Source organism: Trichosurus vulpecula, chromosome 2, assembly GCF_011100635.1.
Source record: "Trichosurus vulpecula isolate mTriVul1 chromosome 2, mTriVul1.pri, whole genome shotgun sequence".
Classification (NCBI taxonomy): Eukaryota; Metazoa; Chordata; class Mammalia; order Diprotodontia; family Phalangeridae; genus Trichosurus; species Trichosurus vulpecula.
Genome location: NC_050574.1, coordinates 179804657 through 179828740, shown reverse-complemented (window position 1 = coordinate 179828740; position 24084 = coordinate 179804657). Strand labels below are relative to the sequence as shown.

General features: G+C 40.0%; 1 protein-coding gene across 1 annotated transcript; it reads right to left on the bottom strand.

Annotated features, from left to right (window-relative positions):
* Nucleotides 1–2367: 2367 nt before the first annotated feature.
* On the bottom strand, nt 2368–23972 carry IL17D (interleukin 17D). Its single transcript, XM_036747079.1, has 3 exons — nt 23854–23972; nt 23035–23333; nt 2368–3550 (listed from the first exon to the last, which is right to left on the bottom strand). Exons 1-3 carry the CDS (start codon nt 23866–23868, stop codon nt 3232–3234), a joined length of 633 nt encoding a protein of 210 aa, XP_036602974.1. The 5' UTR covers nt 23869–23972; the 3' UTR covers nt 2368–3231.
* Between the last annotated feature and the right edge of the window lie 112 nt (nt 23973–24084).

Sequence of the window (24084 nt, the reverse complement as noted above, 5' to 3'; positions counted from 1 at the left end):
TTCTGGAGAGTCATCAGAACTACTGGAGATAAGGCAGCATGGAAGTAGGCAGAATGATGTGCCTGGCAAAGGAAAACTGAGGTATCTTAAGCATGAATTAGGGACTTAATTGACCCTGCATTGCTGACTCTGTGTGAGCCCGGATGACAAGATCGTGGCCCTTTTCACCCCTTTCTTTCCCCAAGGAGAAGCCAAATTTCCCAGTTTGCTAGTCACTTCCTTCTTATACTGTCTCCATTGTCCCTCCCAAGCTGTTTAAACGATAATGGGTTTTGGAAGCTTTATCCTTTTACTAAAAGCTTACTTTCCGGTCTTAACTTTGATAAAGATGATTTGTCAACCAAAAACCAGGTTGTTTGGTAGATCAACAACAGGTCATTTAAGTGCATATAGAAACAAGAAGAGGGGAGAATTTCCTCTTTCAGAGACAAAAGATATTTTAGTCAGCAAAGCTATGCTGGGGAGTAGAGCCATATAGGCCTGAACACACACAGGTAAGGAGAGAGAGGTTATGTTCTGTAAGCCAACCAGAAGGATATAAGACCAATTTAATCAAGAGCTTAGAAAACTGCTCATTCTCTTAGTGGAAGTTGTTGCCACTTAAATGTGAAAGATTTGGGTGGCAGGCTGTCTGTCCTGCACACAGTTCAAATAGCTGTTGCCTAGGGGAGAGGATGTAAGTAAAGATGTTACCTCTCTGTGTTAGCTTAGCTGGCCGACTTTGACAGCACGAATGGTGGTTATCATAACAATGCTAACATAGCAACATGGCGATGCTGCCTGAATATGCTCACAAGCTCTGCCCGGTGGCTAGAATTTATTACATACAAAGATTTGCTTTGTAGATGCATAGGGGTTGCCTGAATCATATAAATGTATAAACCCAATTTTATTTTATACATAAATGTATATATAGCTAACTTTCATTATTGTGGGACATTTTATCCCAATTCTAGTTTGAGCTAAGTTCATCATTTAACTGCTTGCAAACATCTTCACTAGAAAACGGACCGAAGCATACAAACTCAAGATTCCAAACAATTTTTTGACTTTCCAGGAGTTCTGGTAGAATGTTGGGTTGGGAAGGTTGAAACTACAGCATTGACTAAAAGGAGTTTTTAGGATTGTCTGATCCTTGAAGAAAATCCTTAAAGAAAACAAAGATTATGTTTTCTTTATCCATATATCTCTCCTGTGCCTAACAGTGTACAGTTATCCCTTCCCCATCACAACTTTCCCCATCATGGTTTCAATATATCCCAGGTCAGTATAAGAAATTAAATGGGAATTTGTGGGGAGTTTCAAGGAAGCCACAGACTACACGCAAAGACCAGCAGAAAACATAGAAACTAAGTTTAGAAACTCAGAAATGGATAAAAAATATATATAGTATTATATAATATTAACATATTTTATCTTTTAATGCCATAACAATTCAGACTTCCCTGGTACAAAGAGAGGGCCAAAAAATTTTATGCAGATACCCTGGTGATATGGAAGGGATAACTGTATTACTATGTAAGCAGCAATTGTTGATTGAATGAATCTGTAGGTTTCAATTACTTTGATGTCTCAATTTCCAGTTCCTGAGTTTTATTCTCAGAGTTAGGTATATTTCTATGACTTTAATTCCAATTCCTGAGATCCTGTGATTCTGTGAAAGTTGTTCCTGATCACCATAAGTAATTAAAATTATTGGCACGTGCAAAAGCATTCCAAATACCCAATGGAATAAGGCTAATTTTTGTTGCTATAACTAAAACAATGAAGAGGTAAAGAAACTGTCCTTCATTCTACATGAATGTAGAACATATTAAATGGTAAGGTACACAGTAGCCACTTTGATAGTTGTATTGAACCACAATAAAGAATGGAATAATCTCACTATTCAACTGATAAGCACTGACTTGAGTAATAAGTCCCTAAGAAGACTCACTATAGGAACTGCCATCTTCGTCATTAGCTCATCAGAACTCACTGTAAAGTACAATTCTGAGACTAACAAATTTTCCAACATCAAGCCAAGCTGTAGCTGTGGTACCCCTTATCACCCTCCTGGTTTGGTATAGCTGTTTTAAGCAATCTATTTTGCATAAAAGATGCAACTATTAATATTTTGTGACTCATGGTCTGAGCACATATCCAAAACCCTTTTGTTTCTATTGCCAGACCATAAAAAACACACATAAATCCAATGGCAAAAGCATTTAATGATGACATGAAACAATGTGAGTTACAAGGAAGGCAATAAAGTAAAAAAATATTCTCTATACCCATACACAGAATGCAATCTCACACATCTTTCAAGATGAGAAGATCGGATGGAAAAAAAGCTGGAAAAAAGCTTATGAAGTACCTACTGGGGAAACTGACCCTCAGGGTGAGGAAACTGTCAATGGGTCTTTGTCTCGGGCCTCAGTGTCCAGGAAGATGATAAGCTTACTTCTTGGGGAGGCCCAAATGGCTTCAGCCTGGCTCCGCCTGGAATCTTTTCCATCCCTGCTCCTTCCCAACTCTGGCAGCCTTTATGCTAGTGGCTAGTCCATCTCCAAATGTGTGTTTCTGCTCACTGCTCAGAGGAATCACCAACCTGACCTTGCTGGGCTCCCAGCGGTCTCTTCCCTCTCCTTGCTACAAAGCTTAACATCTCACCATTTTACCATTTCAATCATTGCCCCAAATTTCTGGCAATTTGGTTTTTTTAGACCTCCCACTTTGAAAAGAATGCTCCAATAAAGAGAACCCTTTGACTGGTGTTGTCACCATACTGTGCAGTCAGATGGACAACCTTCTAGGAAATGTAGTCCAGAGAATTTCTTTCCAAGAGCAATGCTTGTCCCCAAGTATTGTGAGAAATTAAATCCTCGGGGCATGCCCATTACACAGTTTTATACCAGACTGTGCAGTTGAAAATAGTAGATGAATATGATTCATGGGTTCATCCTAGTATCTAATGCAGTTCAAACCAAGCACTAATTTTGTCCAGAAAAGAGAAGAGTCGCAACATTGACATTAATTGTAGACTAGTCTATATTTTAAAAAAGACCTTTCCCAGTTCAGTTTGTTGTTTCATGGCTCAACTTTATCTCCTGATATCCTGATGAAATCCTTCCAGTTTTACCACGCAATGGAAGCCTTTCAGAAGGAACTGGATTTTCATTTGCTTTTAATTTCCTGATTCTGTGCAGGGATAACAAAGTCAAGAGGGAAGCTGATGAGTCCTCCTCAAGTTCAGTTCGTTGTGGGTTTGTCGTTCGGGTTCATCAATAGTTTCATTCCCTGCTTGTCGATGCTGGAGTTCAGGCTCTCTGACTCCTTCTCTGGTTCTGGAACACATGTGCACCCAACTGGAATGGTCACATAATCTTCTGTGTAAACATAGCGCCCCCCAGCACAAGCTGAGGTGCGGCGCAGAATGACTGTGGGCATATATACAGGGGTACTGCGGAAATTAAAGTTTTCCTCTCCATATAGTCCTGTAAGACAGCCCTTGCACAGACAATATGCTTCGGGCATGTACTTTGGATACCTTGTGGGATCATAGGAGATCCTGCATGGGAAAAGAAAAAACAAAACAAAATAAATTAAGCAACAGATTTATTGAGTGCTTTTTGACCATCTGGGGGATATTACCCAATGAACAATGGCTGTTAGCATTTGTAATCTATTTAGCAGTTTTTATGGCCAGCAAAGTAGCTGCACATGAATCTGTCATACTACTTATTCGTTAAGAGAAAAGGACAAGTTCTGAGACCCGTTTGTTAAATAGATCGGTAACTTTAAAAGGCCTGACAATTATTTTAGAGTATGACTTCAGTTAGCATGCACACATACTCCAGCCTTCAAAACATGCTAAATATGATAAGTCACCTGCCTTTCACTAAATTTTAAAGGTCAGAAGAAGATGGAAATTGTCCGTATTATTCATCTGAACCCTTGGGCTTCCAGAACTATTTTCCTGTATGCTAGTTTTTAAAAACTTTTATGGTTTACTACTCATTCTACACACAGGGGAAAATGGGAATACGCACATTCCCTCTTTGAGGGAGCTGTACATGCAGCCATCTCAAGGCTTCTAGTGTTTGTAATAGCACAGAGTCCATCTCTTGTGTGCCTGCTGGAAACTCACACTGGCCCCCCTTTAATTTTAGCAGAAACGTACAAAATGTTAAGATTTTGTTAATATAGGAGGAGAGAAATAGCATGAATGAGGTAAGTCTAAGGGTACAAGTTTGGGAGCGAGAATTATCTTGAAGACAACAGATTACTGAGTCCAGGGGCAATTGCCAAAAGTTCACTCTGAATCAGAGTTAGCACAAATGCAATGCAGAATCCAGGTTAGCCAGCAGCAGAATGCTGAATCCAGGTTAGCCAGAAAGGTGTTGATAATGCTACAGAAGGGTTTGCACTGAGACTCATAGTCAGTATTCAGTGACATGAACCACCTGGCTGGTGACTCACATAGGAAGAAACAGCTGGGACATCTTTGCTGAGACCACTACAAGTGGACAGCCCCTTTACCAGACTGCCAATGTTGGAAGTCCCTTCTCTTTGAAGGAATGAGGGTTGCATCTAGGGAACTCAGTATAAGCCTAGACTACTTTTAAAAAAAGAATATTGCCTTTTAAACTTAATGCTGCATTTCCAACATCCTCTTGTTCTCCCTTTTCTGGTCAGGACAAAGAATCAAATATCAACATCTGAAAAACATTCACAAAAGAGGAAGTCTAATATTCTGTCTGAGTGGATGATTTATTTCATAGCAATCACACCCTGGACCTCAGACTTCATGCCCCAGTCCACTCTTCCACTACAAACCAGAAGGCAACCAAAGATGCTTCTGAACTCAAGGTGTAGACTTTTCCATGTGTCAGGTGCCTCCTTGACACCCCTTCATGTGACAAGAGTTCTTTCCCATCTTCCTCTATACTTTCAGATAGGTCAGGGAGATACCAAGCCCCTCCAGCTCTTTATTTCCATGTGGCCTGCCACTGTTTAAGGTTTGCAATTCTAGAGGGCCTCTGTCATCTCTTCTGGCTTTAAATCTAATGATCCTCAAATTATCAAATGGGTATGTGATTGCATTGATTTGAAAGTTCTCTCTAATGAACACTGCAATCCATCCTTGCCTGAGACATATCAAGCACTCTTTATCTGTTCATTAAAAGGGTCCACCTAGCATGCCAAGGGAAGGGGACTTCCTCACTTTGGGAAAAGGATAGTAGTACCTACCTTGCAGGGTTGTTGTAAGGTTCAAATAAAACAATATTTGTAAAAGTGCTTACTACAATGCCTGGCACAAAGTAGGTGCTATATAAATGTGCATTCCCTTCTCCTTCCTCTTCATCTACCACTTTGTAAGGGTACCAGTGGAGCACTGGCTATCTACCTCTTGACTCACTCTGGTCACACAATCATCTCATCTCTTCTTCTCATCATTACAATTCCTTGATGTCATCTTGTACTCCTCTTCACTGAAGTTCCTCAATTACTTTTGTTTCAGCCTACTCACACCCCCATTGCCTTCTGTGTGATGTTCATTTAGAATATTACAGAGACTGTTGTATTCCATGTCTCCCTACCATTCAAAAGCACTAATAGAATGTTGATATTAAAAAGATAGGTTTTGTTCATTGAAGAAGTTTTGCAATTTCCCAAATGTAATCCAACCCACTCTCTTAGGCTTCATCAGACTTCCAAAGGGGTTCGAGACACTATAAAGGTTAAGAGACCTAAGGTTAGAACGTTGAGCTACTTGTGTGTTTTTTAAAATAAGGTTTTTTTTATTGATGGCTTCTATTAATCAGTATCATCATGGTTACCCCCCCAGTAGCTCATCCCTTTCCCACTTCCACAGACAACCATCCCATATAACAAAAATGCTATTTTTAAAGAAAGAAAAAAATCAAGACAACTGATTGACACATTGAAAGTCTGAAAATATGTGCCATGTGTAATCATGGGGGACCTCCCATCTCTATGAAGGGGTGGGATGGAGAAGTCATCTGATATCTCTTCAGTGGAATCCTATTTGATCTTTATAATTTTGTTACATTCACTTTTTGGTGTGTGATTGCTTCCATTTGTATTGTTACAGACATTATATATATGTATATGTATATATGTATGTATGCATGTATAATTTTCATGGCCCTATTTACTTCATTCTATATCAGTTCATGAAGCTCTTTCCATGCTTCTCCGTACTCATCATGTACATAATTTCTTACAGCACAGTAATGTTCCATTACACTCATGTAGCACAATTTGTTTATCCATGCTCCAGTTGATGGGTATCTACCTTGTTTCCAATTCTTTGCAATCACAAAAAGTGCTACTATAAACATTCTGGTGTATATGAGGACTTTTCTTCTCATCAATGGCTTTCTTGAGGTGTAAGCCCAGTAATAAAATCTCTGGATCAGAGTATAGACGTTTTAGTCCCTTTATTTACATAATACCAAATTCCTTTCCAAAATATTTATACTATTTCACAGTTCCATCAACAGTTAATCAGTGTGCCTATCATTCCATAACTCTTCCAACATTGACTATTACCAATTTTTGTCATAGGTGTGAGGTGAAATCTCAAGGTTGTTTTAATTTGCATTTTCTCTTATTATTAGTGATTTGGGGCATTCTTTCACATAGTTGTGAATACTTTGCAATTCTTCTTTTGAGAACTTTTAATATGCTTTGACCACTCATCTATTAGGGAATGGCTAATACATGTGCTTATTCATTGCTTACATATCTTGATTACTAAGCCTTTGTCAGAGAAATTTGACGCAAAGATTTTTTATTTTCCCATTAGACCACTTCCCTCCTTTGGTACATTAATTTTGTCTGTGAAGAAGCTTTTTGTTTCATGTAATCAAAGTTATCTATTTTATCTTTTGTAATTTCCTCTATCACTTATTTGGTTAAGAATATATGTCCTACCCAGAGCTATCAGAGGTATATGATCTGCTTCTCTTCTAATTGTTTTATAGTAGGATCTTTAATGTTAAGGTGCCATAGGATGTATTTAGAATGCATTGTAAAATATGTTAGAAAATGTTGGTCAAAGCCTAATCTCTGCCAGACTGCTTTCCAGTTTTTTCAGCAATTTTTATCAAATAATGAATTTTTCCCTAGGTCATTTTTGTTTTCTACTTTATCAAATAGTGAGTTATTGAATACCATTGTGAGCTAGTCGACTTTATATGTTCTTTCCATTTTAATCTTCTTATGTTAACATTAAATGTTTTACAATTTGATACCGGTTAAAAAAGAAAGGCTAATCAGTGGTACACAATATACAGAAGCAAAAACAGCAGCATAGTGCTTGACAAAAACTGCTGGAAAAATGACATCAAACTGGCAGAATTTAGGTTTAGATTGACACCTGGCAACATAGACTAAGATAAGCTCCAAATGGTTATATGATGTAGCTATAAAAAAATCACATCATAAATTAAAGGAGCAAGGAAGAAAGTATCTTTTAGATCTTTGGATAGTTGAAGAATTCACGACTAAACACGCAATAGAGAAGGTCACGCAAGGAAAATGGACAATAGTGGACAAAAATGGACAATATAAAGTTAAATTTTTACACAAGCAAATCTAATACAAGAGTTATAAGGGAAATAAGTAATGGGAAAAGTCCTTGCAGGATTTTCTCTGACAAAGGTCTAACATACAAAACATATAAGGAACTGATTCAAATTTATATGATTAAGCCATCCCCAATAGATAAATGGTTGAAGAGTACAAACAGGAAGCTGTAATAAGAAGAGAGCAATCAATAACTCTACAAAAATGCTCTAAATCACAAGTAATTAGAGAAATGCAAATTAAAGTAACTTTCAGGCCCTACCTCATACCTATCAGACTGGCAAAGTTGACAAAAGTGGAAAGTGACAAATGTTGGAAAGGACATGGGCAAATAGGCACACTAATACACTGCTGGTGGAGTTGTGAATTGTTCCAGCCATTCCAGAACACAATTTGGAAATATGTCCAGAAAGCTACCAAACTAACCTTTGACACAACTCTACTACTACTAGACATATCCTGAAGAAATTAAAAAAGAGCAAAGGGATCTATATGTACAAAAGTGTGTGTGTGTGTGTGTGTGTGTGTGTGTGTGTACACATACATAGATACATATGTATAGGTATGTATATAATATATGTGTATATGTATATACATATGTGTATATATACAGATATACATGCATATGCACACACACGTATGCTCTTTTCATGGTAGCCAAAAACTGGAAACCAAGGACATATCCTCATATTGGGAAATGGCTAAACCAGGGGTGGGAAATTCTGTGGTCTCAAGGCCACATGTAGCCCTCTAGGTTCTCAAGTGCAGCCCTTTGACTGAATCCAAACTTCAAGGTCAAAGGGCCACACTTAAGGACCTAGAGGGCCACATGTGGTCTCGAGGCTGCCGGTTCCCCATCCCCTGGGCTAAACAAACTATGGTATATGAATGTAATGGGATATTACTACTAGCAATAATGAAATGGACAACTCAGAGGAAACTGGAAAGTCCTTTACGAACTGATATATAATGAAGCGTTTGGAAATAAAACTCTTCGCACGATAACATTACAAAGAAAATCAACTTTAAAAGACTTTAGGACTCTGAGCAAAGCAATGATAAATCAAAAGTCCAAAAGAATAAAGGGGAAACATACCATTTATCTCCTGACAAAGAGGTAATGAACTTAAAATGCAGAAAAAGACATTCATTTTCAGTAAGAATGTAAGAATTTGTTTTTGCCAAACTATGCAGCTATGTATTGAGGGCTTAAATTTCAGGGTTTTTTTTGTTCATTGTGTGAAGAGGGAAAGGAGGTAGTGAGAGGGACAGATTAATTTTTAAAATGCTTGTCAATTGGAAAATTTTTTTAAACTTTAAAAAAAGAAAAATGTTTTGTTTTTCTATGCCACATATCATTTATATAATAGGCAAGGTATATGGCACGGGGGATGGTGGAGAAAGGTTTATACATCAGTACAAACCTCATGTGAAGATTTTAAGCTGTCTTGTTTGTCCTGTCTTGTCTTCTCTATTCCCCTTCTATGTTCTCTCCTTTTATCCCTTCCTCCCTTTCACTTCTCATTTCCAGTCCCTTCTTTTATTCCCTTGCTAGGAGGCAGAACCACTTTCACGGTGGTAGAAGGCTTTCCTTAGCCCTAACTACAAGAAATGGGAGGAACAATTCTTGGCTACAAAGAGAAAACAAATTTCAAGAAAGCTCATCGTTATCCACTGTGGTTGCTCTAGAGAGGTTTTGATGTCTCAGGAGCAGCCATGAAACTACTGCCCACAAGTTTTTTAACTTTTAACAGCATCAGAATGAAATATCTTACCCCCCATCTTGGTGTTTTAGAGAAATGTGTCATTTTCAAAACACATATGGTCTCTTTTCTGGTTTTCTTTCAAAAGACAGAAAATAGTTTAGCTGTCATCAAGGCTCATATTGGGCTCACCTTTACCTCAAAAGACAAAGAAATGTAGTGCTGGACAAAGAGAGATCAGATAAGAGTTCTCTTCTTTTCTGCAGGTGTCAGGGAAATTCCAGCAAAGTAATGCCTCTGTCTTTCAGCATAATTTAGTAGGTGCTTGGCATGAGAACATACTTGAAATAAATCAAGTTTTTCTTCTGAGAGCTTCAGACAACCTTCTCACTGGCCATGAATGAAGCTTGGCACGTGTGAGTGACAGCTGGCACCGCTTAATCCTAGAACAAAGTGTACATCCTCTGGGGATGATTAGAGGGGATGGAAACTGAGCTCTGAATAGAATGAGTGACAGCCAAGTCTGGGGAGAAAAAAAATACAAGTTCAGGAATCTTGAACTTCATAAGGAACAATTTTTAAAAAGAGAGGGATAAAATTCCAGGAGACTATAAGGTGCATTCCCTAGAGCAACAAGAATCTTCCCAATATAATTGGTTCATAATCTGATATCAATATAGAAGGATCACCTAAGAGCAGGGACTCAACCTTTTTTTTTCTACCATGGATCCTTTTGACAGGCTCATGAAGCCTATGGACCCAATGTTTTTAAATGCATAAAATACATAGGATTACAAAAGAAATCAATGACACTGAAATTCAACTGTCAAAAATTGAAAAAAAAAATCAAATTCACAGTCTTTAAAGAATCTTTTCATTTCTCTTAGATAACTTAGCTCCCTTTCTTCTTCCTATTTCATTCTGAGCCCAACTTTTCTATTTTTACTGACTCTCCAAAATATATCCTACTGGACAAGCTCTATAGATTGCATAATTAACTATGTGACATAATCTGGATGATAGGTATTCTTCATCCACTTGATTTTTTTGTTTGAATGGTTATACCAAATTGTGTTTAGTGGTTACATATTTCTTCCAGGAGAATCAGTATTCCAATGCAATAATCCAGGGTTTTATGCAACCTACAAATCAGAGCATCTGAAGACCTCACTATCTATAGGGAATCACGCTCCAACTAAAAGTCTACCCTGGATCTCCTCCATGAGAGTGGTCAACACCTTGTCAAGCATGTTTTATGCTTTTCCTGATACTTATGATAAGGCTCAATGAACAGTGATGCCTCTGTTTATGCCTTTCAGGGAATCTTGAATTATTCTGCTGTATGAATGGGGAAATATCCAGCTGGAAGAGATCTTTTAAGATGGTGTTTTTCTCTACAAAAGGAAATGCCTTTTTATAATCCACGAACAATAAGCACAGAGGGATCTTGTAGTCTCTATATCTTTTTGTCAAGTGTATAATGATAAAGACATGATCTACTGAGCAGTATCACTGGAAAAGGCAAACAGGTACTTGCCTTTTCCCTACTTATGCGCTTCCAAGGATTTAACTATCAGACCTAGGTGGATGGCTCCCCAGATCTATATATCCAGTCCCAGTCTCTCCTCCAAGCTTCAGGGCTGCCTCACCAGTTACCTATTGGATACTCCAAACTGCATATCGCAGAGGGATCTTAAACAAGTCCCAAACCGAATTCATGATCTTTCCACTCAAACCCTTCCTTCTTTCACATTTCCCTATTTTGGGCAAAAGCACCATCATCCTTCTAGGTTCCAAGCTTCATAACCTTGCCATTATCTTCTACTTACTCTCCCTCACCTCACACATCCATCGAGTTGGCAAAGTTTGCCACTTCTGCCTCTACTGCATGTCTTCTGAACCTTTTCTCCACTCATACAGTTACCTACCACCTCAGTTCAGGCTCTCATCACCTCTTTTCACTTTCATTTTTATTAACAACCTTCTTATTATCTCCCTGCCTCAAGCTTTTTGCCACTGCTGGTCATCCTATACAATGCTACCAAAGAAATTTTTCTTAAGTGCAAATCTGGTGAAGTGACCCTTCCAGCCAATCAGCTCCTCTGGCTTTCTGCTACTCCTAAGATCAAACACACACTTCTGTTTATCTCTTAAAACTTCTTGTAACCCAGCCCCAACCTGTCTTTTCATCTCCACTGGACATTACTCTCCTCCAGCCAAACTGGCCTTCTCCCCATCCCTCACACATGACACACTATCTCCCATCTACATGTTTTTATACTGGCAAAACTTGCTTGAAATTTACTTGCTCTTTGCCTCTATCTCATACAATCCCTCTCTTCTTTTAAGGCATAGCTCAAGTGCCAAAGCAGGAAGCTTTTCCTGGACCTTCCAACACCTAGTACCTTCCCTCCTAAATTACCTGGTGTTTAAACTACTTTGTATATATTTTTATTTATTTGCTTTGTATTTAGGTTCACTTTCCCTATATATACATATATATGGAGAGAGGATAAATACATATTTACTTTTATATATTCATATATAACATTTATAAAAGTATATATGTGTGTATATATACAAGAATATGTGTGTATATATACAGCACAAATATATGCATATTCACTTTATATATATATACGCAACATTTATATACATTGCATACATATGTGTATTGTGTATACACACACACACACACACACACACACACACACACACGCTTCTTGTCTTCCTTATTTGAATGTAATGAGTAGGAATTGTTTCATTGTTTGTAGCTGTATTCCCTGTACCTAGCATAGGCACTGGCACATAGTAGGCACTTAATAAATACTTGTTGATTGATCATCAAGGATGTTCTTGGTATAGACGATTCTCATAATTCTCATAAAAGTTTGGTATAACTAGGAAAATAAGCATATAGGTTAATACTTGTTGATATTCTTATGTTTGCTCCTTTTTGGTATTAATTGGGGGATTTTTTTCCCCATGCCTTTGGTATTTTCCCGTCTTTCAGATACTTTGTGACTCAATTCTCAATGTCCTTACAGTTATGTCACCTCCAGGACAGATCTCCCCTATGTACACTTGGCCTAATCCAACTTTCCCCATCTTTCTTCACTTTAGTGCTGTTCTTATGGATTTTACAAGCACATCTGGCATTGGGCTGTTAGAGTGCAAGTGTGGTGGCTTGACACTATCCTTGATGGTAAAAAAAAGTTTATTATAAAAATCTCAACAGATGTTTTTCATCTTTATTTGGTTTTTTGTTCTTCCAATCACCCTTAAATGCCCTGAGGATGATTTTTCTTAGCTGGTTCTCTCACCAAGCTTTATTCAAACCTATTTCATCTTCTGCTTTTCTCTTCTTTATGAGGTAATACTGCTCCTAATCCTCGATCATCCTCCTCTGTAGGATTTTACGAAGAAGCTAATATTCTAAACAGATGGTGCCTTTGGTTGCCAGGTCCTTCCTTAAGTGTAAATTTGATCATGTCACTCCCTTATTCAATCAACACCACTGGTTTCCTATTGCCTCTATGATCAAAAAATAAAATAAAAATAAATACATGACAATAATAAAGAATAAAAATTAAAATAAATAAAATAAAAATTAAAAAAATAAACTTGGTTTAGTTTTTAAAATCCTTTACAACCTGGACCGTAATTTTTTTCCGGCATCATTGCACACTATCCCCCCTCCTAAGCCCTAGTGCTATTCAGCCAAACTGGTCCTCTTTCTGTTCCTCACACACAATGCTCCATCTCTCAATTCAATGCCTTTGCGTTGGCCATCTCTTATGCCTAGAATTCACTGCCTCCTTGACACTGTCCACTAAATGTCCACTTGGTATCTGTTCCAAAGAATCTCTCTCTTTCTTCATTATACAGCTTAAGTATGCATCACCTTTCACATGAAGCCTTTGCTGATTCCCTCCAACTGCTAGTGCCCTCCCTTTCCAACTAGCTTGTATTTAGCTATTTAAATTTATTTTCTTTACATGTATTCTTCATATGACATTTATGTATATGTACACACATGCATACACTTATCACTTATGAGAATAATAATAACTCTGTGGGCAATAATATAGGGCTGTGCCTTTAGAAAGATGCTAGTGTAAAGGTGTAAATAATATGATGAACAAGAGGGCTAAGAAGGCCTGCTCATCTAGAAAGGAAGAGAGTCCCAGTAAGGAGTCCAGAAAGAAACAACTTAACACTCTCAGGTGTTCCCCTTCTCTCCCTTTGTCCTTGGCTGGTTTGCACTTGTCCCAAGGAATTCTTGATTCATTCAGCTTATTAATCTCTTTCTTCCAAGTGTCCCTTTGGTCTACAAGTATGAACTGGAGTTTGACCCATGAGTACCCAAATACCAAACTAGTCACCCACAGGATCACAGAATCATCGACTTGGAGCTGGAATGGGCCTTAAAGGTCCTCTCGTACAATCCCTTCATTTTACAGATGAGAAAACCGAGTCCTACAGAGGGGCAGTGACTTTCCCAAAGTAAACAGCAAAGGCAAAATTTGAATCCTCTGACTCCATTATAACATGCTGCCCAGTATCTACACTTAAAGGAATATGAAGGTTTGATCAGGATTTTAATCTGAGACCTCCTGCATCTGAAGCGAGGATCATTTCCTTACCCCAAAAATCCACTTCCATATCATAGCATATTAACTATCATTAGATCTCATTTGGCAGAAATGTCAAAGCCTTCCTGCCAAGGAAGGGAGTGGGGAGACTGGGAAGTTACAGCTAGTTTCCCTCTACTGAAAATAATGACTGACAGCCCCACCCTCAGCCTATTCATCAACTACTCAGAAAGCCAAGATCTTTGGTGGACAGTGCCAAGGAACTCTGAACAACATCCTTCTGGCTCTGGGAGAAAACTTCAGACATCAGGCTTTCTCATGAGTGTCTTTTTAGAGGATGTGGAAAAACCTCCCCAGTTTTATAGCAAGGTCTGACACTAAAGCAAATGCCAGGAGGCCAATGACTGTCTAGGCAGGGCTGTAAGAACACTAGGGCCTTTGGGAAATGCTAGGGTCCATTTGGAGGTTTCTCCTCCAAGCTACTTACTCTTACATGATCCCAATAATTATTCTTGGGGCCCATTCATAGAAAACTCCTGTGTGTGGCTCTAGCTCCAGTGAACTTGATCTTCTTCTCTCCCCCCATGAGAAAGAAGGTTGGGCCAGTCCCTTGGCTGATCCAGAGACTAAGACTAACTCTAATGAGGCCCTGAGGTCAACCCTGAAAAAGATACAAATAAGGTGGCTCTAGAACCAATTGGGACTCCCAGGAAAATATAAGCTCCTTGAGAGAAAGAACTATGCATACCTAGGCACCTTTCATTTCTTAGGGTCAGGTCATCAAATCATAGATTTAAAGCTGGAAGGACCTCAAAGGTCAGTTATTGCAACACCCATTTTATTAATGAGTGAATCGAGGCTCAGAGAAGATTAATGATTGTCCAAGGTCACACAAATGGTACATGGCAGAGTTAGGGATTTAAACCAAGTTTCTCTGATTCCAAATCCAGTGTGTAGTAGGTATGTAGCAAGGGTTTACTGAATTGAATTGAGTTTTGATTGGCACAGCCCAGAGCTTAGATCCCTGGGGTTTAAAATGAACAAACTTCAGAGTTGGAGGGGATATTAGAGATTACGTAGTACAAACTCTTTCTTTTACAGATTTAAAAAAAATGAGATTGGAAGTGGTTCAATGATTTACCTAAAATAAAAGCGAAAAAACAAACAACTGGTCAATGGCAGAACTGAAACTAGAATCTAGGAGTCCTGAATCCTATTCCACTGCTCTTTGTACCCCACAGCAGACTCAGCCTTTACTACCTTAACAACAAGGCAGAAGTAGAAGAATGGGGAGCCAAATAAGCTTGGAGTCACTGATGCCTTGGCAATCAGCTATTCTTTGGACAGAGTAAACAGTAAACCCACACCAAAGTAAGCCATTTGTTTCATGTCAGAGCCACATGAAAGGTCAAGTTCAGGCTCAAATCATAGGACTTAGAGCTAGAAGAGACCTCACAGAAGAAACACTTGGAACAGAACTCTAGAAGGGCGGCTTGGGTTTTTTTTAAGTCAATAAGAATGAATATCTTTGGTTTTTTTCTTAGCTAGAAGAGTTGTCCTACATTCACTGTAGCTGGAAAATGGACCTTTGAGGGAGAAGCAAGACCCATGTTAACTGCTTAATTCTACAGTTATCCCTTCCACATCACAACTTTCCTCACTGCAGTTTGGCGGTATCACGTGTCAGCATAAGAAATTAAATGGGAATTTTGGGGAGAGTTTTACGGAAGCCAAAGACAAGGTGCCAAGGCCAGCAGATGACAAAAAGCCTATGACCAAACACTTAACCCCAATTTTACAATAAGGTACTGTAAATACCCCATAAAAGAAAAGGGAAAGATTCAGACCTCTTTTCTGGTATGACAGGAGAGCCAAAAAATTTTACATGGATTTTCCAGATGGGGCACCTTACCCCCTAACTCCCACGACATGGAAGGGATAACTGTACACTCATTTGATATGTCCATCTGAATTTTGTCCACCAGGGTAAATAGCTCAATTACCTGTTCTCCTTTGGGTAATGAAAGTTTAGTCTATCTCAATCCAAGGCTGACCAGTTGATGCTCTGGCACAGGTCTTGAGAAAGAATGAAAATCATCTATCAACCTGGCTCATTCTCTTCATTCAGTGCCAGGGGATTGTCAATTTAAACTGTCATTTGTCATTTGCCCTTTTCACAGCCTCTTATCTGCCTCTAAATGGTGAAAAACTCCAGCCCCCACCTCCAACCTTGTTTCCTAATGGATATGTTTCTGGAACCATCTCATTTTAGGTATGAAAATATTGAAAAAGTGTTGATGGGATAAAGCTTTATCACTTTCAATCTCTGGCCCCTGCATGAATGCTTAAGTAAAGTTTAGAATTTACAAAAAATGAACACTGGGCCATAGCCAATGACTTTCATCTGAGGACAAAAGGACTTCATCCCTTGACAATGCTACATTACAACGCTTCTATTTTTGCTTTGCACAATAGTGGTCATAAAAAGCAACACTTTGATGTTGTAAGATCAATTGCTTAATGGATTTGAGCAGCTTAGGTAACAAATCACTCACAGAATAATAAATTTAGAGCTGGAAAAGACTTCAGAGGTCATCTAATCCAACCCTCTGATTTTATAGATGTGAACTCTGAGAGTCAGAGGGATTGATTTACATGCTCAGGGTCACACAGGTAGTCAATGGTAGTGGCAGGATCTCAGGTTCTATGACTCCAGATTTAGCATTCTTTTCATTGCACTACCTCAGGGATGGGATATGCTTCAGCCAAAGACTGGCTTGGCCTCAGAAACACAAGATTTCTGAAAGAAGCTAGTTTGCCTGCCCCATAGTACTAAGTTAGCACTTGGTGGTCAGCCACAGAAACTCATGAAGACTATCAAGGTGCAGTGGCCTGCAATGGTTTTTATTGGCAATAGTAGCTCTCTAGCATTCATTCCTGGTGGACCAATTTCAGAACCAGGCCATCAATTTGGGCTTCTTCTTCCTTTCATCATTAGGATACACGTAGACAGAAAAGGTCTTGTCGACTCATTGGTAACAGATTAACCTAGACTAGTACTCGTGCCCTAATAGAGGTTTTCCAGCAGGTATTGAGGGGAAAATTACAAACTAGCTGGAACATGTGTCTACTTTATGTACCTTAATGTCATAGGATTCTTGAGATGGAAAGGACCTTTAAGATCATTTAAATCTGAAGGTAAGGTAAAGTTACCTTAAATCTGAATCTCCTCTAAAAATATTCCTAAAATGAAATCTACCCGAAGATCTTCAGTGATGAGGAACTCACTATAGCATGGTAGTGAAAAGAGTTTTCTATATGTATTTGGGGAAAAATTGGGGTCAAATTCTGCCTCGAACACTTACTAGTTTTGTGATCACCCATCCTTCATTATTTTTTAGTCATGTCAGACTCTCCGTGACCCCATTTGGGGTTTTCTTGGTGAAGATATTGGAGTAGTTTGCCATTTTCTTTCTCCAGCTCATTTTACATATGAGGAAACTGAGGCAGAGTTAAATGACTTGCCCAAGGCCACACAGCTAGTAAGTGTCCGAGGCCAGATTTGAACTCAGGAAGATGAGTCTTCCTGACTGCAGGCCTAGCACTCTTTCTACTGTGCTACCTAGCTCTGCTTAAGAAAACCACAAATGGGGTCAAAAAGAGTTGTAAAGGACTAAACACCCATAGGCAAGTCATTTAACCTTTCCAAGAGTCAATTTCCTCATCTTTAAGAGGGATAATAATATCTGTAGTGAGAGACAGAGTGGCATAGTGTATATGGAGGGCAGGGGACAGGAAAACCTGTGTTCAAGTCTTGCCACTGACATAGATTAGCTATGTGACTGTGGTCAAGTAGCTTAACTTTTCAGCACCTGTGGCACCTTGTCAAGACTATGACCATTGATGAGTTTCCATCTGCACCAGTGAAGGGAATGTCTAACCTGGAAGCTCCCCACACTGATAAAATCACAGATCTGGATATTAAAAATAAAAAGGGTGGAGAAAGACCTCCTTTAGAACTTTGTTCCACAGAGCTATGGTGCTGGGCCTGAAGTCAGGAGGATATGAGTCAGTTAGATGGTCCAGTGGGCCTGGAGTCAGGAAGACCTGAGTTCAAAGTCAGCCTCAGATATTTCCTAGCTCTGTGATACTGGGCAAGTCCTCTGCCTACCTCAGTTTCCTCCTCTGTAAAAGGGGGATCATAATAGCACCTACCTCCTAGGGCTATTATGAGGATCAATTGTTGCTGTTTTGTTGTTTTTTGTCCTTCGTTCTCAAAGAGGACCATGACATCAGGGAAGTAATGCTATGACATGCAAGTGAATTGGATTTAAGCGAGGCAGGGCTGTGCAAAGTCACCAGCCTCGCTTTCTCCTCCAGAGTCATCTGGGTCCAGTGGCGAGATATAGATCAGGACAACTGGAGATGGCCCCGTGAGGATCAAATGAGATGCACTTAACACGGTGCACTTAATACATGCTTATTACTTTCCTCCCTCCCTCCATTCTTTCTTTCTCCTTTCTTTCTCTTTCTTTCTTTCCTTCCTTTTTTCCCTCCTTCCCTCCTTTCTTCCCCTTCCTCTTGTTGCAAAAACATCAGTGACTATGAATGGTAGGAATTGTGAATTACTGAATGATAAGCTTCTTGGCTTTGGGGAGAGGCAGAGCACTACGACACCCACCTCTGTGATTGACAGACTGGCTATGTGACTTTGGCCAAGTCATTTCAACTTTCTTGGACTTCATTTTCTTCATCTGTAAACTGAAGACAAGATGTAGACAAGCTGTCAAGATGATCTCTAAAGTCTCCTTTAAATACTAAGATTCTATGAAACTACATATTTTGGGGAAGTCTGGAGGGAAACCTGCTGGCTCTTGAAAGCCACCCAATAGCCTGATATATTCAGAATCTAAGCAGCATATTTCATAGCATTTATTCAACCTTACTTCATCCTCCCCCCCTACCCCAACCTCTTCCTGGATCATCCCTGCTTGTTTCTCTGATTTTCCTCTGTTTACACCCTTGCTGAAGCTTCTTCCTGTCAAAATGTTTTCAAGCTGAGTTAAAAGTAGGAAAACTGCCCTAGAAAACTAGCAAATAAAGCCTAGAAATAAATGATTGAACATGATTCATATTCTGGAGAAAAACTCTCTTTAGATTTGTACCACAAGTTATTAAAGGAACTGCTGAGCATTATTTAGATTTCTGGAATGTGTTTTCTCTTAGTATTTCAACATAATTGCGTGACTGGCCCTATTCAAAAAGCAATAAGCTAGAGTGTTTGCAATGAATAGGAGTCTTTCTAAATATATCAATTTCCTTTAATCCCTTACTAAGCAATCAAGTTGGCTTTATTTAGGTATTTTTATTTTTAAAACTGAACAGAAACAGACATCATGCCACAAAGTAAACATGATGGTATTTTTATCGGCCAGGAAATTGCACAAAACAACCTATCTACATCATCTAATATTTGGTATTTTGTGCACTGGGTCATACTACCCCTGAGGCAGAGTCAGTTTGATTTTCATCCAAATATCCAGGACAGGAAAAAAATATCCCAGAATAGTCTTCACTGAGCTCTGGGGGGAAAGATGCTTTTTCCACAGGCATAATGGCAACACTGGCAATCATCTAAATTTGCTTTCCACAAATTTCCAAGTAATTCATTGTACCAATGGAGAAAATACCATACTATCTTTGCTGGTGTTTTCGCAAGTGATTCTCTTTATTTTGCTAGTGCAAGTAAAAGGGATTTTCCTCACTTATTAATAGACATCTTAGTTTAGCCAAATGCATTTCTTTGAGTCTGTTTGGAGCCCTGAACCACATTTCTAGGAATCTTGCTTCTTCCTCTCTTCTATTTTCTCCCTTGTTGTTTTTTTTAAAAAAATTTCTTTTTGCCTCATTTGGATCAGATCTGAGCCAGGGGAGGCCTAATTCCAGTTTCTCTCATAAAACCACCACCTCTACACTCCTTCCCCATACAGTAAGCTATTCAGAAGGTTCAGAAATGGACAACTCCCTACCCCCCATCCTGAAAAAGTGTGTTGAAAATCCTATGACATTTCTAATGAACAGGATGAAGTGATGCCAGGACTCAAAGCCAGCTAATCACACATTTTGTTCCATATTTCTCAGTTGATTAGGTACTTTTAAAAGTTCAAGAAATCTCTAACACATTATATCTTTATGAGAAGTGTATACATTCTTTGCCATCAGTGGGATGGGGTCTGAGTTAAGGCAGCACAGCTGTGAAATCACTGGGCTCTGTTAAAACGATACTGGAATATCTACACTGCTTTTGCTGCTGATTCTTGCAGCCCTGAATAGCTTGCCACTCTCTTGTCAGGGGTTCACTTCACAGATGAGAAAAATGGGTGCTTAATGTGTTATTTTCCTAGCATTCACTCCTTCTTCCACTGAAATCATTGATGGGGAATGGGGAGGGGGATTCTGCCCTTCAAGAGTAGTGGTCCCTGGTCTCGCAGGTCATCATGAGCAGCTAAACAGTAAGAGGGGCCCTTCAGGTCTACATCAGGGGTTCTCAACCTTTTTTGTGGCATGGACCCCTTTGGCAGTCTGGTGAATCCTATGGACTCTCTTCTCAGAATAGTGTTTTTTAATGTATAAAATAAAGTACATAAGATTACAAAGGAAATGAATTATATTCAAATATAGCTATCAAAATATTTTTAAAAAACTAAGGTCATTGACCTTAGGTTAAGAACCCCTGTCTAGGTGAACCTGGGCTCCTAACCTTGCTGATCCCTTCCTATTCCACATGTCTCCCACCCAAAAAAATTTTTTGTTCCTCCCACCCCTGCATCCTAAAATGGTACTCCGAGAAATGAACACAGTATTCCACAAATTGCCTAACCAGGATACTCCAGGGAGATTAACACCTCCTTATTCTCTCAGAGGTACTGTGTCTCTTTTTTTACACAGCCCAAAGTTGACATACCATACTTCTAAACTTAATACATAGATCTAACTATAACACAAAAATATGCAGTGGCTTTCTGTTGCCAATAGGATAAACTATCACCATCTTAGCCTGGCAATCTGGTTCTGACCTACTTTTCCAGATTTATTTCATGGTACTCTGCATTACTCACTCAAAATGCTAAACAAAGGTGTTCTCTGATCTTCTGCTGACCTATCTGCTCTCATGCCTGACATACTCTAAACTTCTGTTTATTAAAACTCTCTTTCTGCAGAGGTCAACTGAAGGGCCACTTCTTTATAGGAGCCTTCCCTGATTCCTCCAGCTAACAGCGAACTCTTCTTTCTCAAATATCTGGGAGGATTTTGTCTAGCTCTCTCTTTTGCCCTTATCAGAATTTAACATGTATCACATTTACCCCAATATGTCTTAGATGCTCTATTATATTTTAAGCCCCAATGAGGGAAAGGATTGTGCTGTTTTTTTTCAGTTTGGGATGCCCCGCACCACACACGGTAGGCATTTAATAAGTGTTTGTTGCACAGTGGATGGAGTGCTGGGCCTGGAATCAAGAAGACTCATGTTCCTGAGTTTAAATCCAGCTTCAGACATTTACTAGATATGTGACCCTGGGCCAGTCACTTAACCCTGTTTGCCTCAGTTTCCTCATCTGTAAAATGAGCTGGAGAAGGAAATGTTAAACCACTCAAGAGTCTTTGCCAAGAAAACTCCAGATGGGGTCACAAAGAGTCAGACATGATTGAAAAATGACTCAACAACAAATGTGCAGAGACCAGTGTCATGATAGGGATGAGCAGCAGCAACAGCAGATTTAGAATCTAGTTCTGTTAATTAAGTGTTCATTTCTTGCACTGAAGTATACCTGATCCCATAGGCAGGCATCCTAACCTCTTCTGTGTTATAGACCCTTCTCAGAATAATGGTTTTAAATTCATAAAATTTATTCATAAAAATGAAAACAATTAAATTGAAATAAAATAATGAAGTGTGTAAATATATATGCATGCATACACATATTTTACATGATTATAATAACCATTGCCAAATAACACCAAAACTTGTGTTTAGTGTCCTACAAAGTACATAAAATAAACGGTCCATAATTTCCAAGAGACAAATACTGACTACCAACTTCAGGGCATTTGACTTTGCCTACATTGATCAGTACATATCAACTTCTCTACAGCTTCTGAGCCTCAAAACTCAGTGTGGCTTTTTTTTTTTTGGTCTAGGCCTACAGGGATGGGAAACCTGCAGCCCTGAGGCTACCTGTGGCCCTTTGGGTCCTCAATCACAGCCCTTTGACTGAATCCAAACTTTACAGAACAAATTCCTTTAATAAAAGGAGTTGTTCTGTAAAATTTGGATTCATTCAAAAGCCCACAAAAGGTCACATGTGGCCTCAAGGCCAAAAGTTCCCCAACCCTGGTATGATTTCAGTGGCATAGGGAAATTCTGTTATATAATTTCCTTTTATCCACGGATATTTTCTGTGACATCCTCTTAGACAGTGCCTGAGGCATTGGAAGGGTAAGTGATTTAGCCAAGGTCACATATTTGGTATGTGTCCAATACTGAACTCAGACCTGGATCTTCTCGACTTCAGGGTCTTATTGAATTCAAGACTGGGTCTCTATTAAGTTACAGGTGGGTTAAAATGTGCATTGGTGGAAATTAAACCATTCCCCAATGAAATAATAAGTTTCTGAGTTTTACAGAGAGAAGTGTAAGGTTTGGTCTCTGTCCTCAGGGTGCTTACAGTTTTACATATACACAGGTACATGCCTACATACACATATATGTATACATACATACATCTATATCTATATATATCCAAAATCATCCTCCTCTCGAGCTTTCCATTCACAATACAAATAAGAAACGAGGAGCTGCAAATTCTTTTCCATTTTCTTGAGGCTGGTTTTCTTTATGCTCTGAATTATTGAATTAACATCCTACAGTTCTGGCCCTGCCCCAGAGCTTGAGCATTACCACCAAAGAAGCGGAAAAGCCTTTCTCTACCTCCCCTGAGAATTAGTCCACAGGGCCAAAGTTTAAAAACAAAAAGGAAGAAAAGGGGGAAAAAGATGAGAGAGTCCCTAAACTTCATACTTCCCCAGTCACAGTGGTGATCTCGCCCGGAGACCCAGGAAGGTAGAATTTCTGCGCTCACCTGTAGGCCCATGGGGAGACGCTGTGCAGGTTGATGGGGAGTCGGTATTTCTTGTCCTGGACGGGCCTGCCCCCTGCCGGGCAGCTCACGTTGCGCTCCTTGTCCAGCGGTTCCAACTGCAGGGTGTGGTGGAAGGCGCTGAGCATGCCTGCAGCCAGCCGCCCGTACAACTGTTCCAAAAGCTCCTCGGGACGATCGGCACAGGTTCGAGTCCGCACCGGGCGCTTGTTTACGCGGACAGCGTCTGAACTAAGGCTCAGCAGCATCGACAGCACGAAAACGGCCACCGGCATCTGGACCTGCAGCTCAGCAAGAGACGGGCAGGGTGCGAGGGAAGCAGATGCGTGAAGCTCTGCACATCTTCGGCCCTAATTTACATGACCTCCCCTCTTGCCGCCCAGCCCCCGCCCCTTCTGTTCTCCCGGGATCGTCTAGGCTGGAAATTCGCCGGGGGCGGTGTGAGGAAGGGGAGAAAAGGAGGATTAAGTTGTGTCTGGAGAGGAGCTGGGGGAGAGGGCGTTGGAGAGCAAACACCCAAAATTTCCTCTTCATTCCTCTCCACTGCGAATCGAAGCAGCGGAGAAAATGTACTTGCCTCAGTTTCCCGGAATCAACCCCGTAGACCTTTCCCTCACACCTCTTCATTGCTTTCCTCCACACGCCCTTTTTCGCGTGCTTCACTTTGTTGAGCTGTGGGTGAGGGGACTGAGGCAAAGCTCCCAAGCCAACCTCGAGCATTGCTGGGGTCGGAGGAGGAGAAGTAAAAGGTCTCCCCCAAACACACACACACACACACACACACCCCACTAGTCCGCTTACCTTCCCTCCGGACATGGTGCTGGGATGTTGGGTGCGGGATGCTGGGCGCGGGATGCTGAGCGCGGGATGCGGGCGGAGACGCTTGAAGGCAGCTGCGGCCGAGGAGCGAACTTCGTGCCCTGAACTCGTCTCCCTCAGGAGAGAAACTGGAGAAAAAGTTGGAGGAGTGCCCCAGCGTTCACTGCCTCTCTTCTGGCCGCGGATGCCAGGAACATTTCGGACACACGCACA

Excerpts from the sequence above, each read along its gene's own strand:
- IL17D (XM_036747079.1), bottom strand. Across the intron at positions 3,551-23,034 it reads GTCTCCCCATGGGCCTACAG|GATCTCCTATGATCCCACAA; the intron begins GTGAGCGCAGAA and ends TTTCCCATGCAG.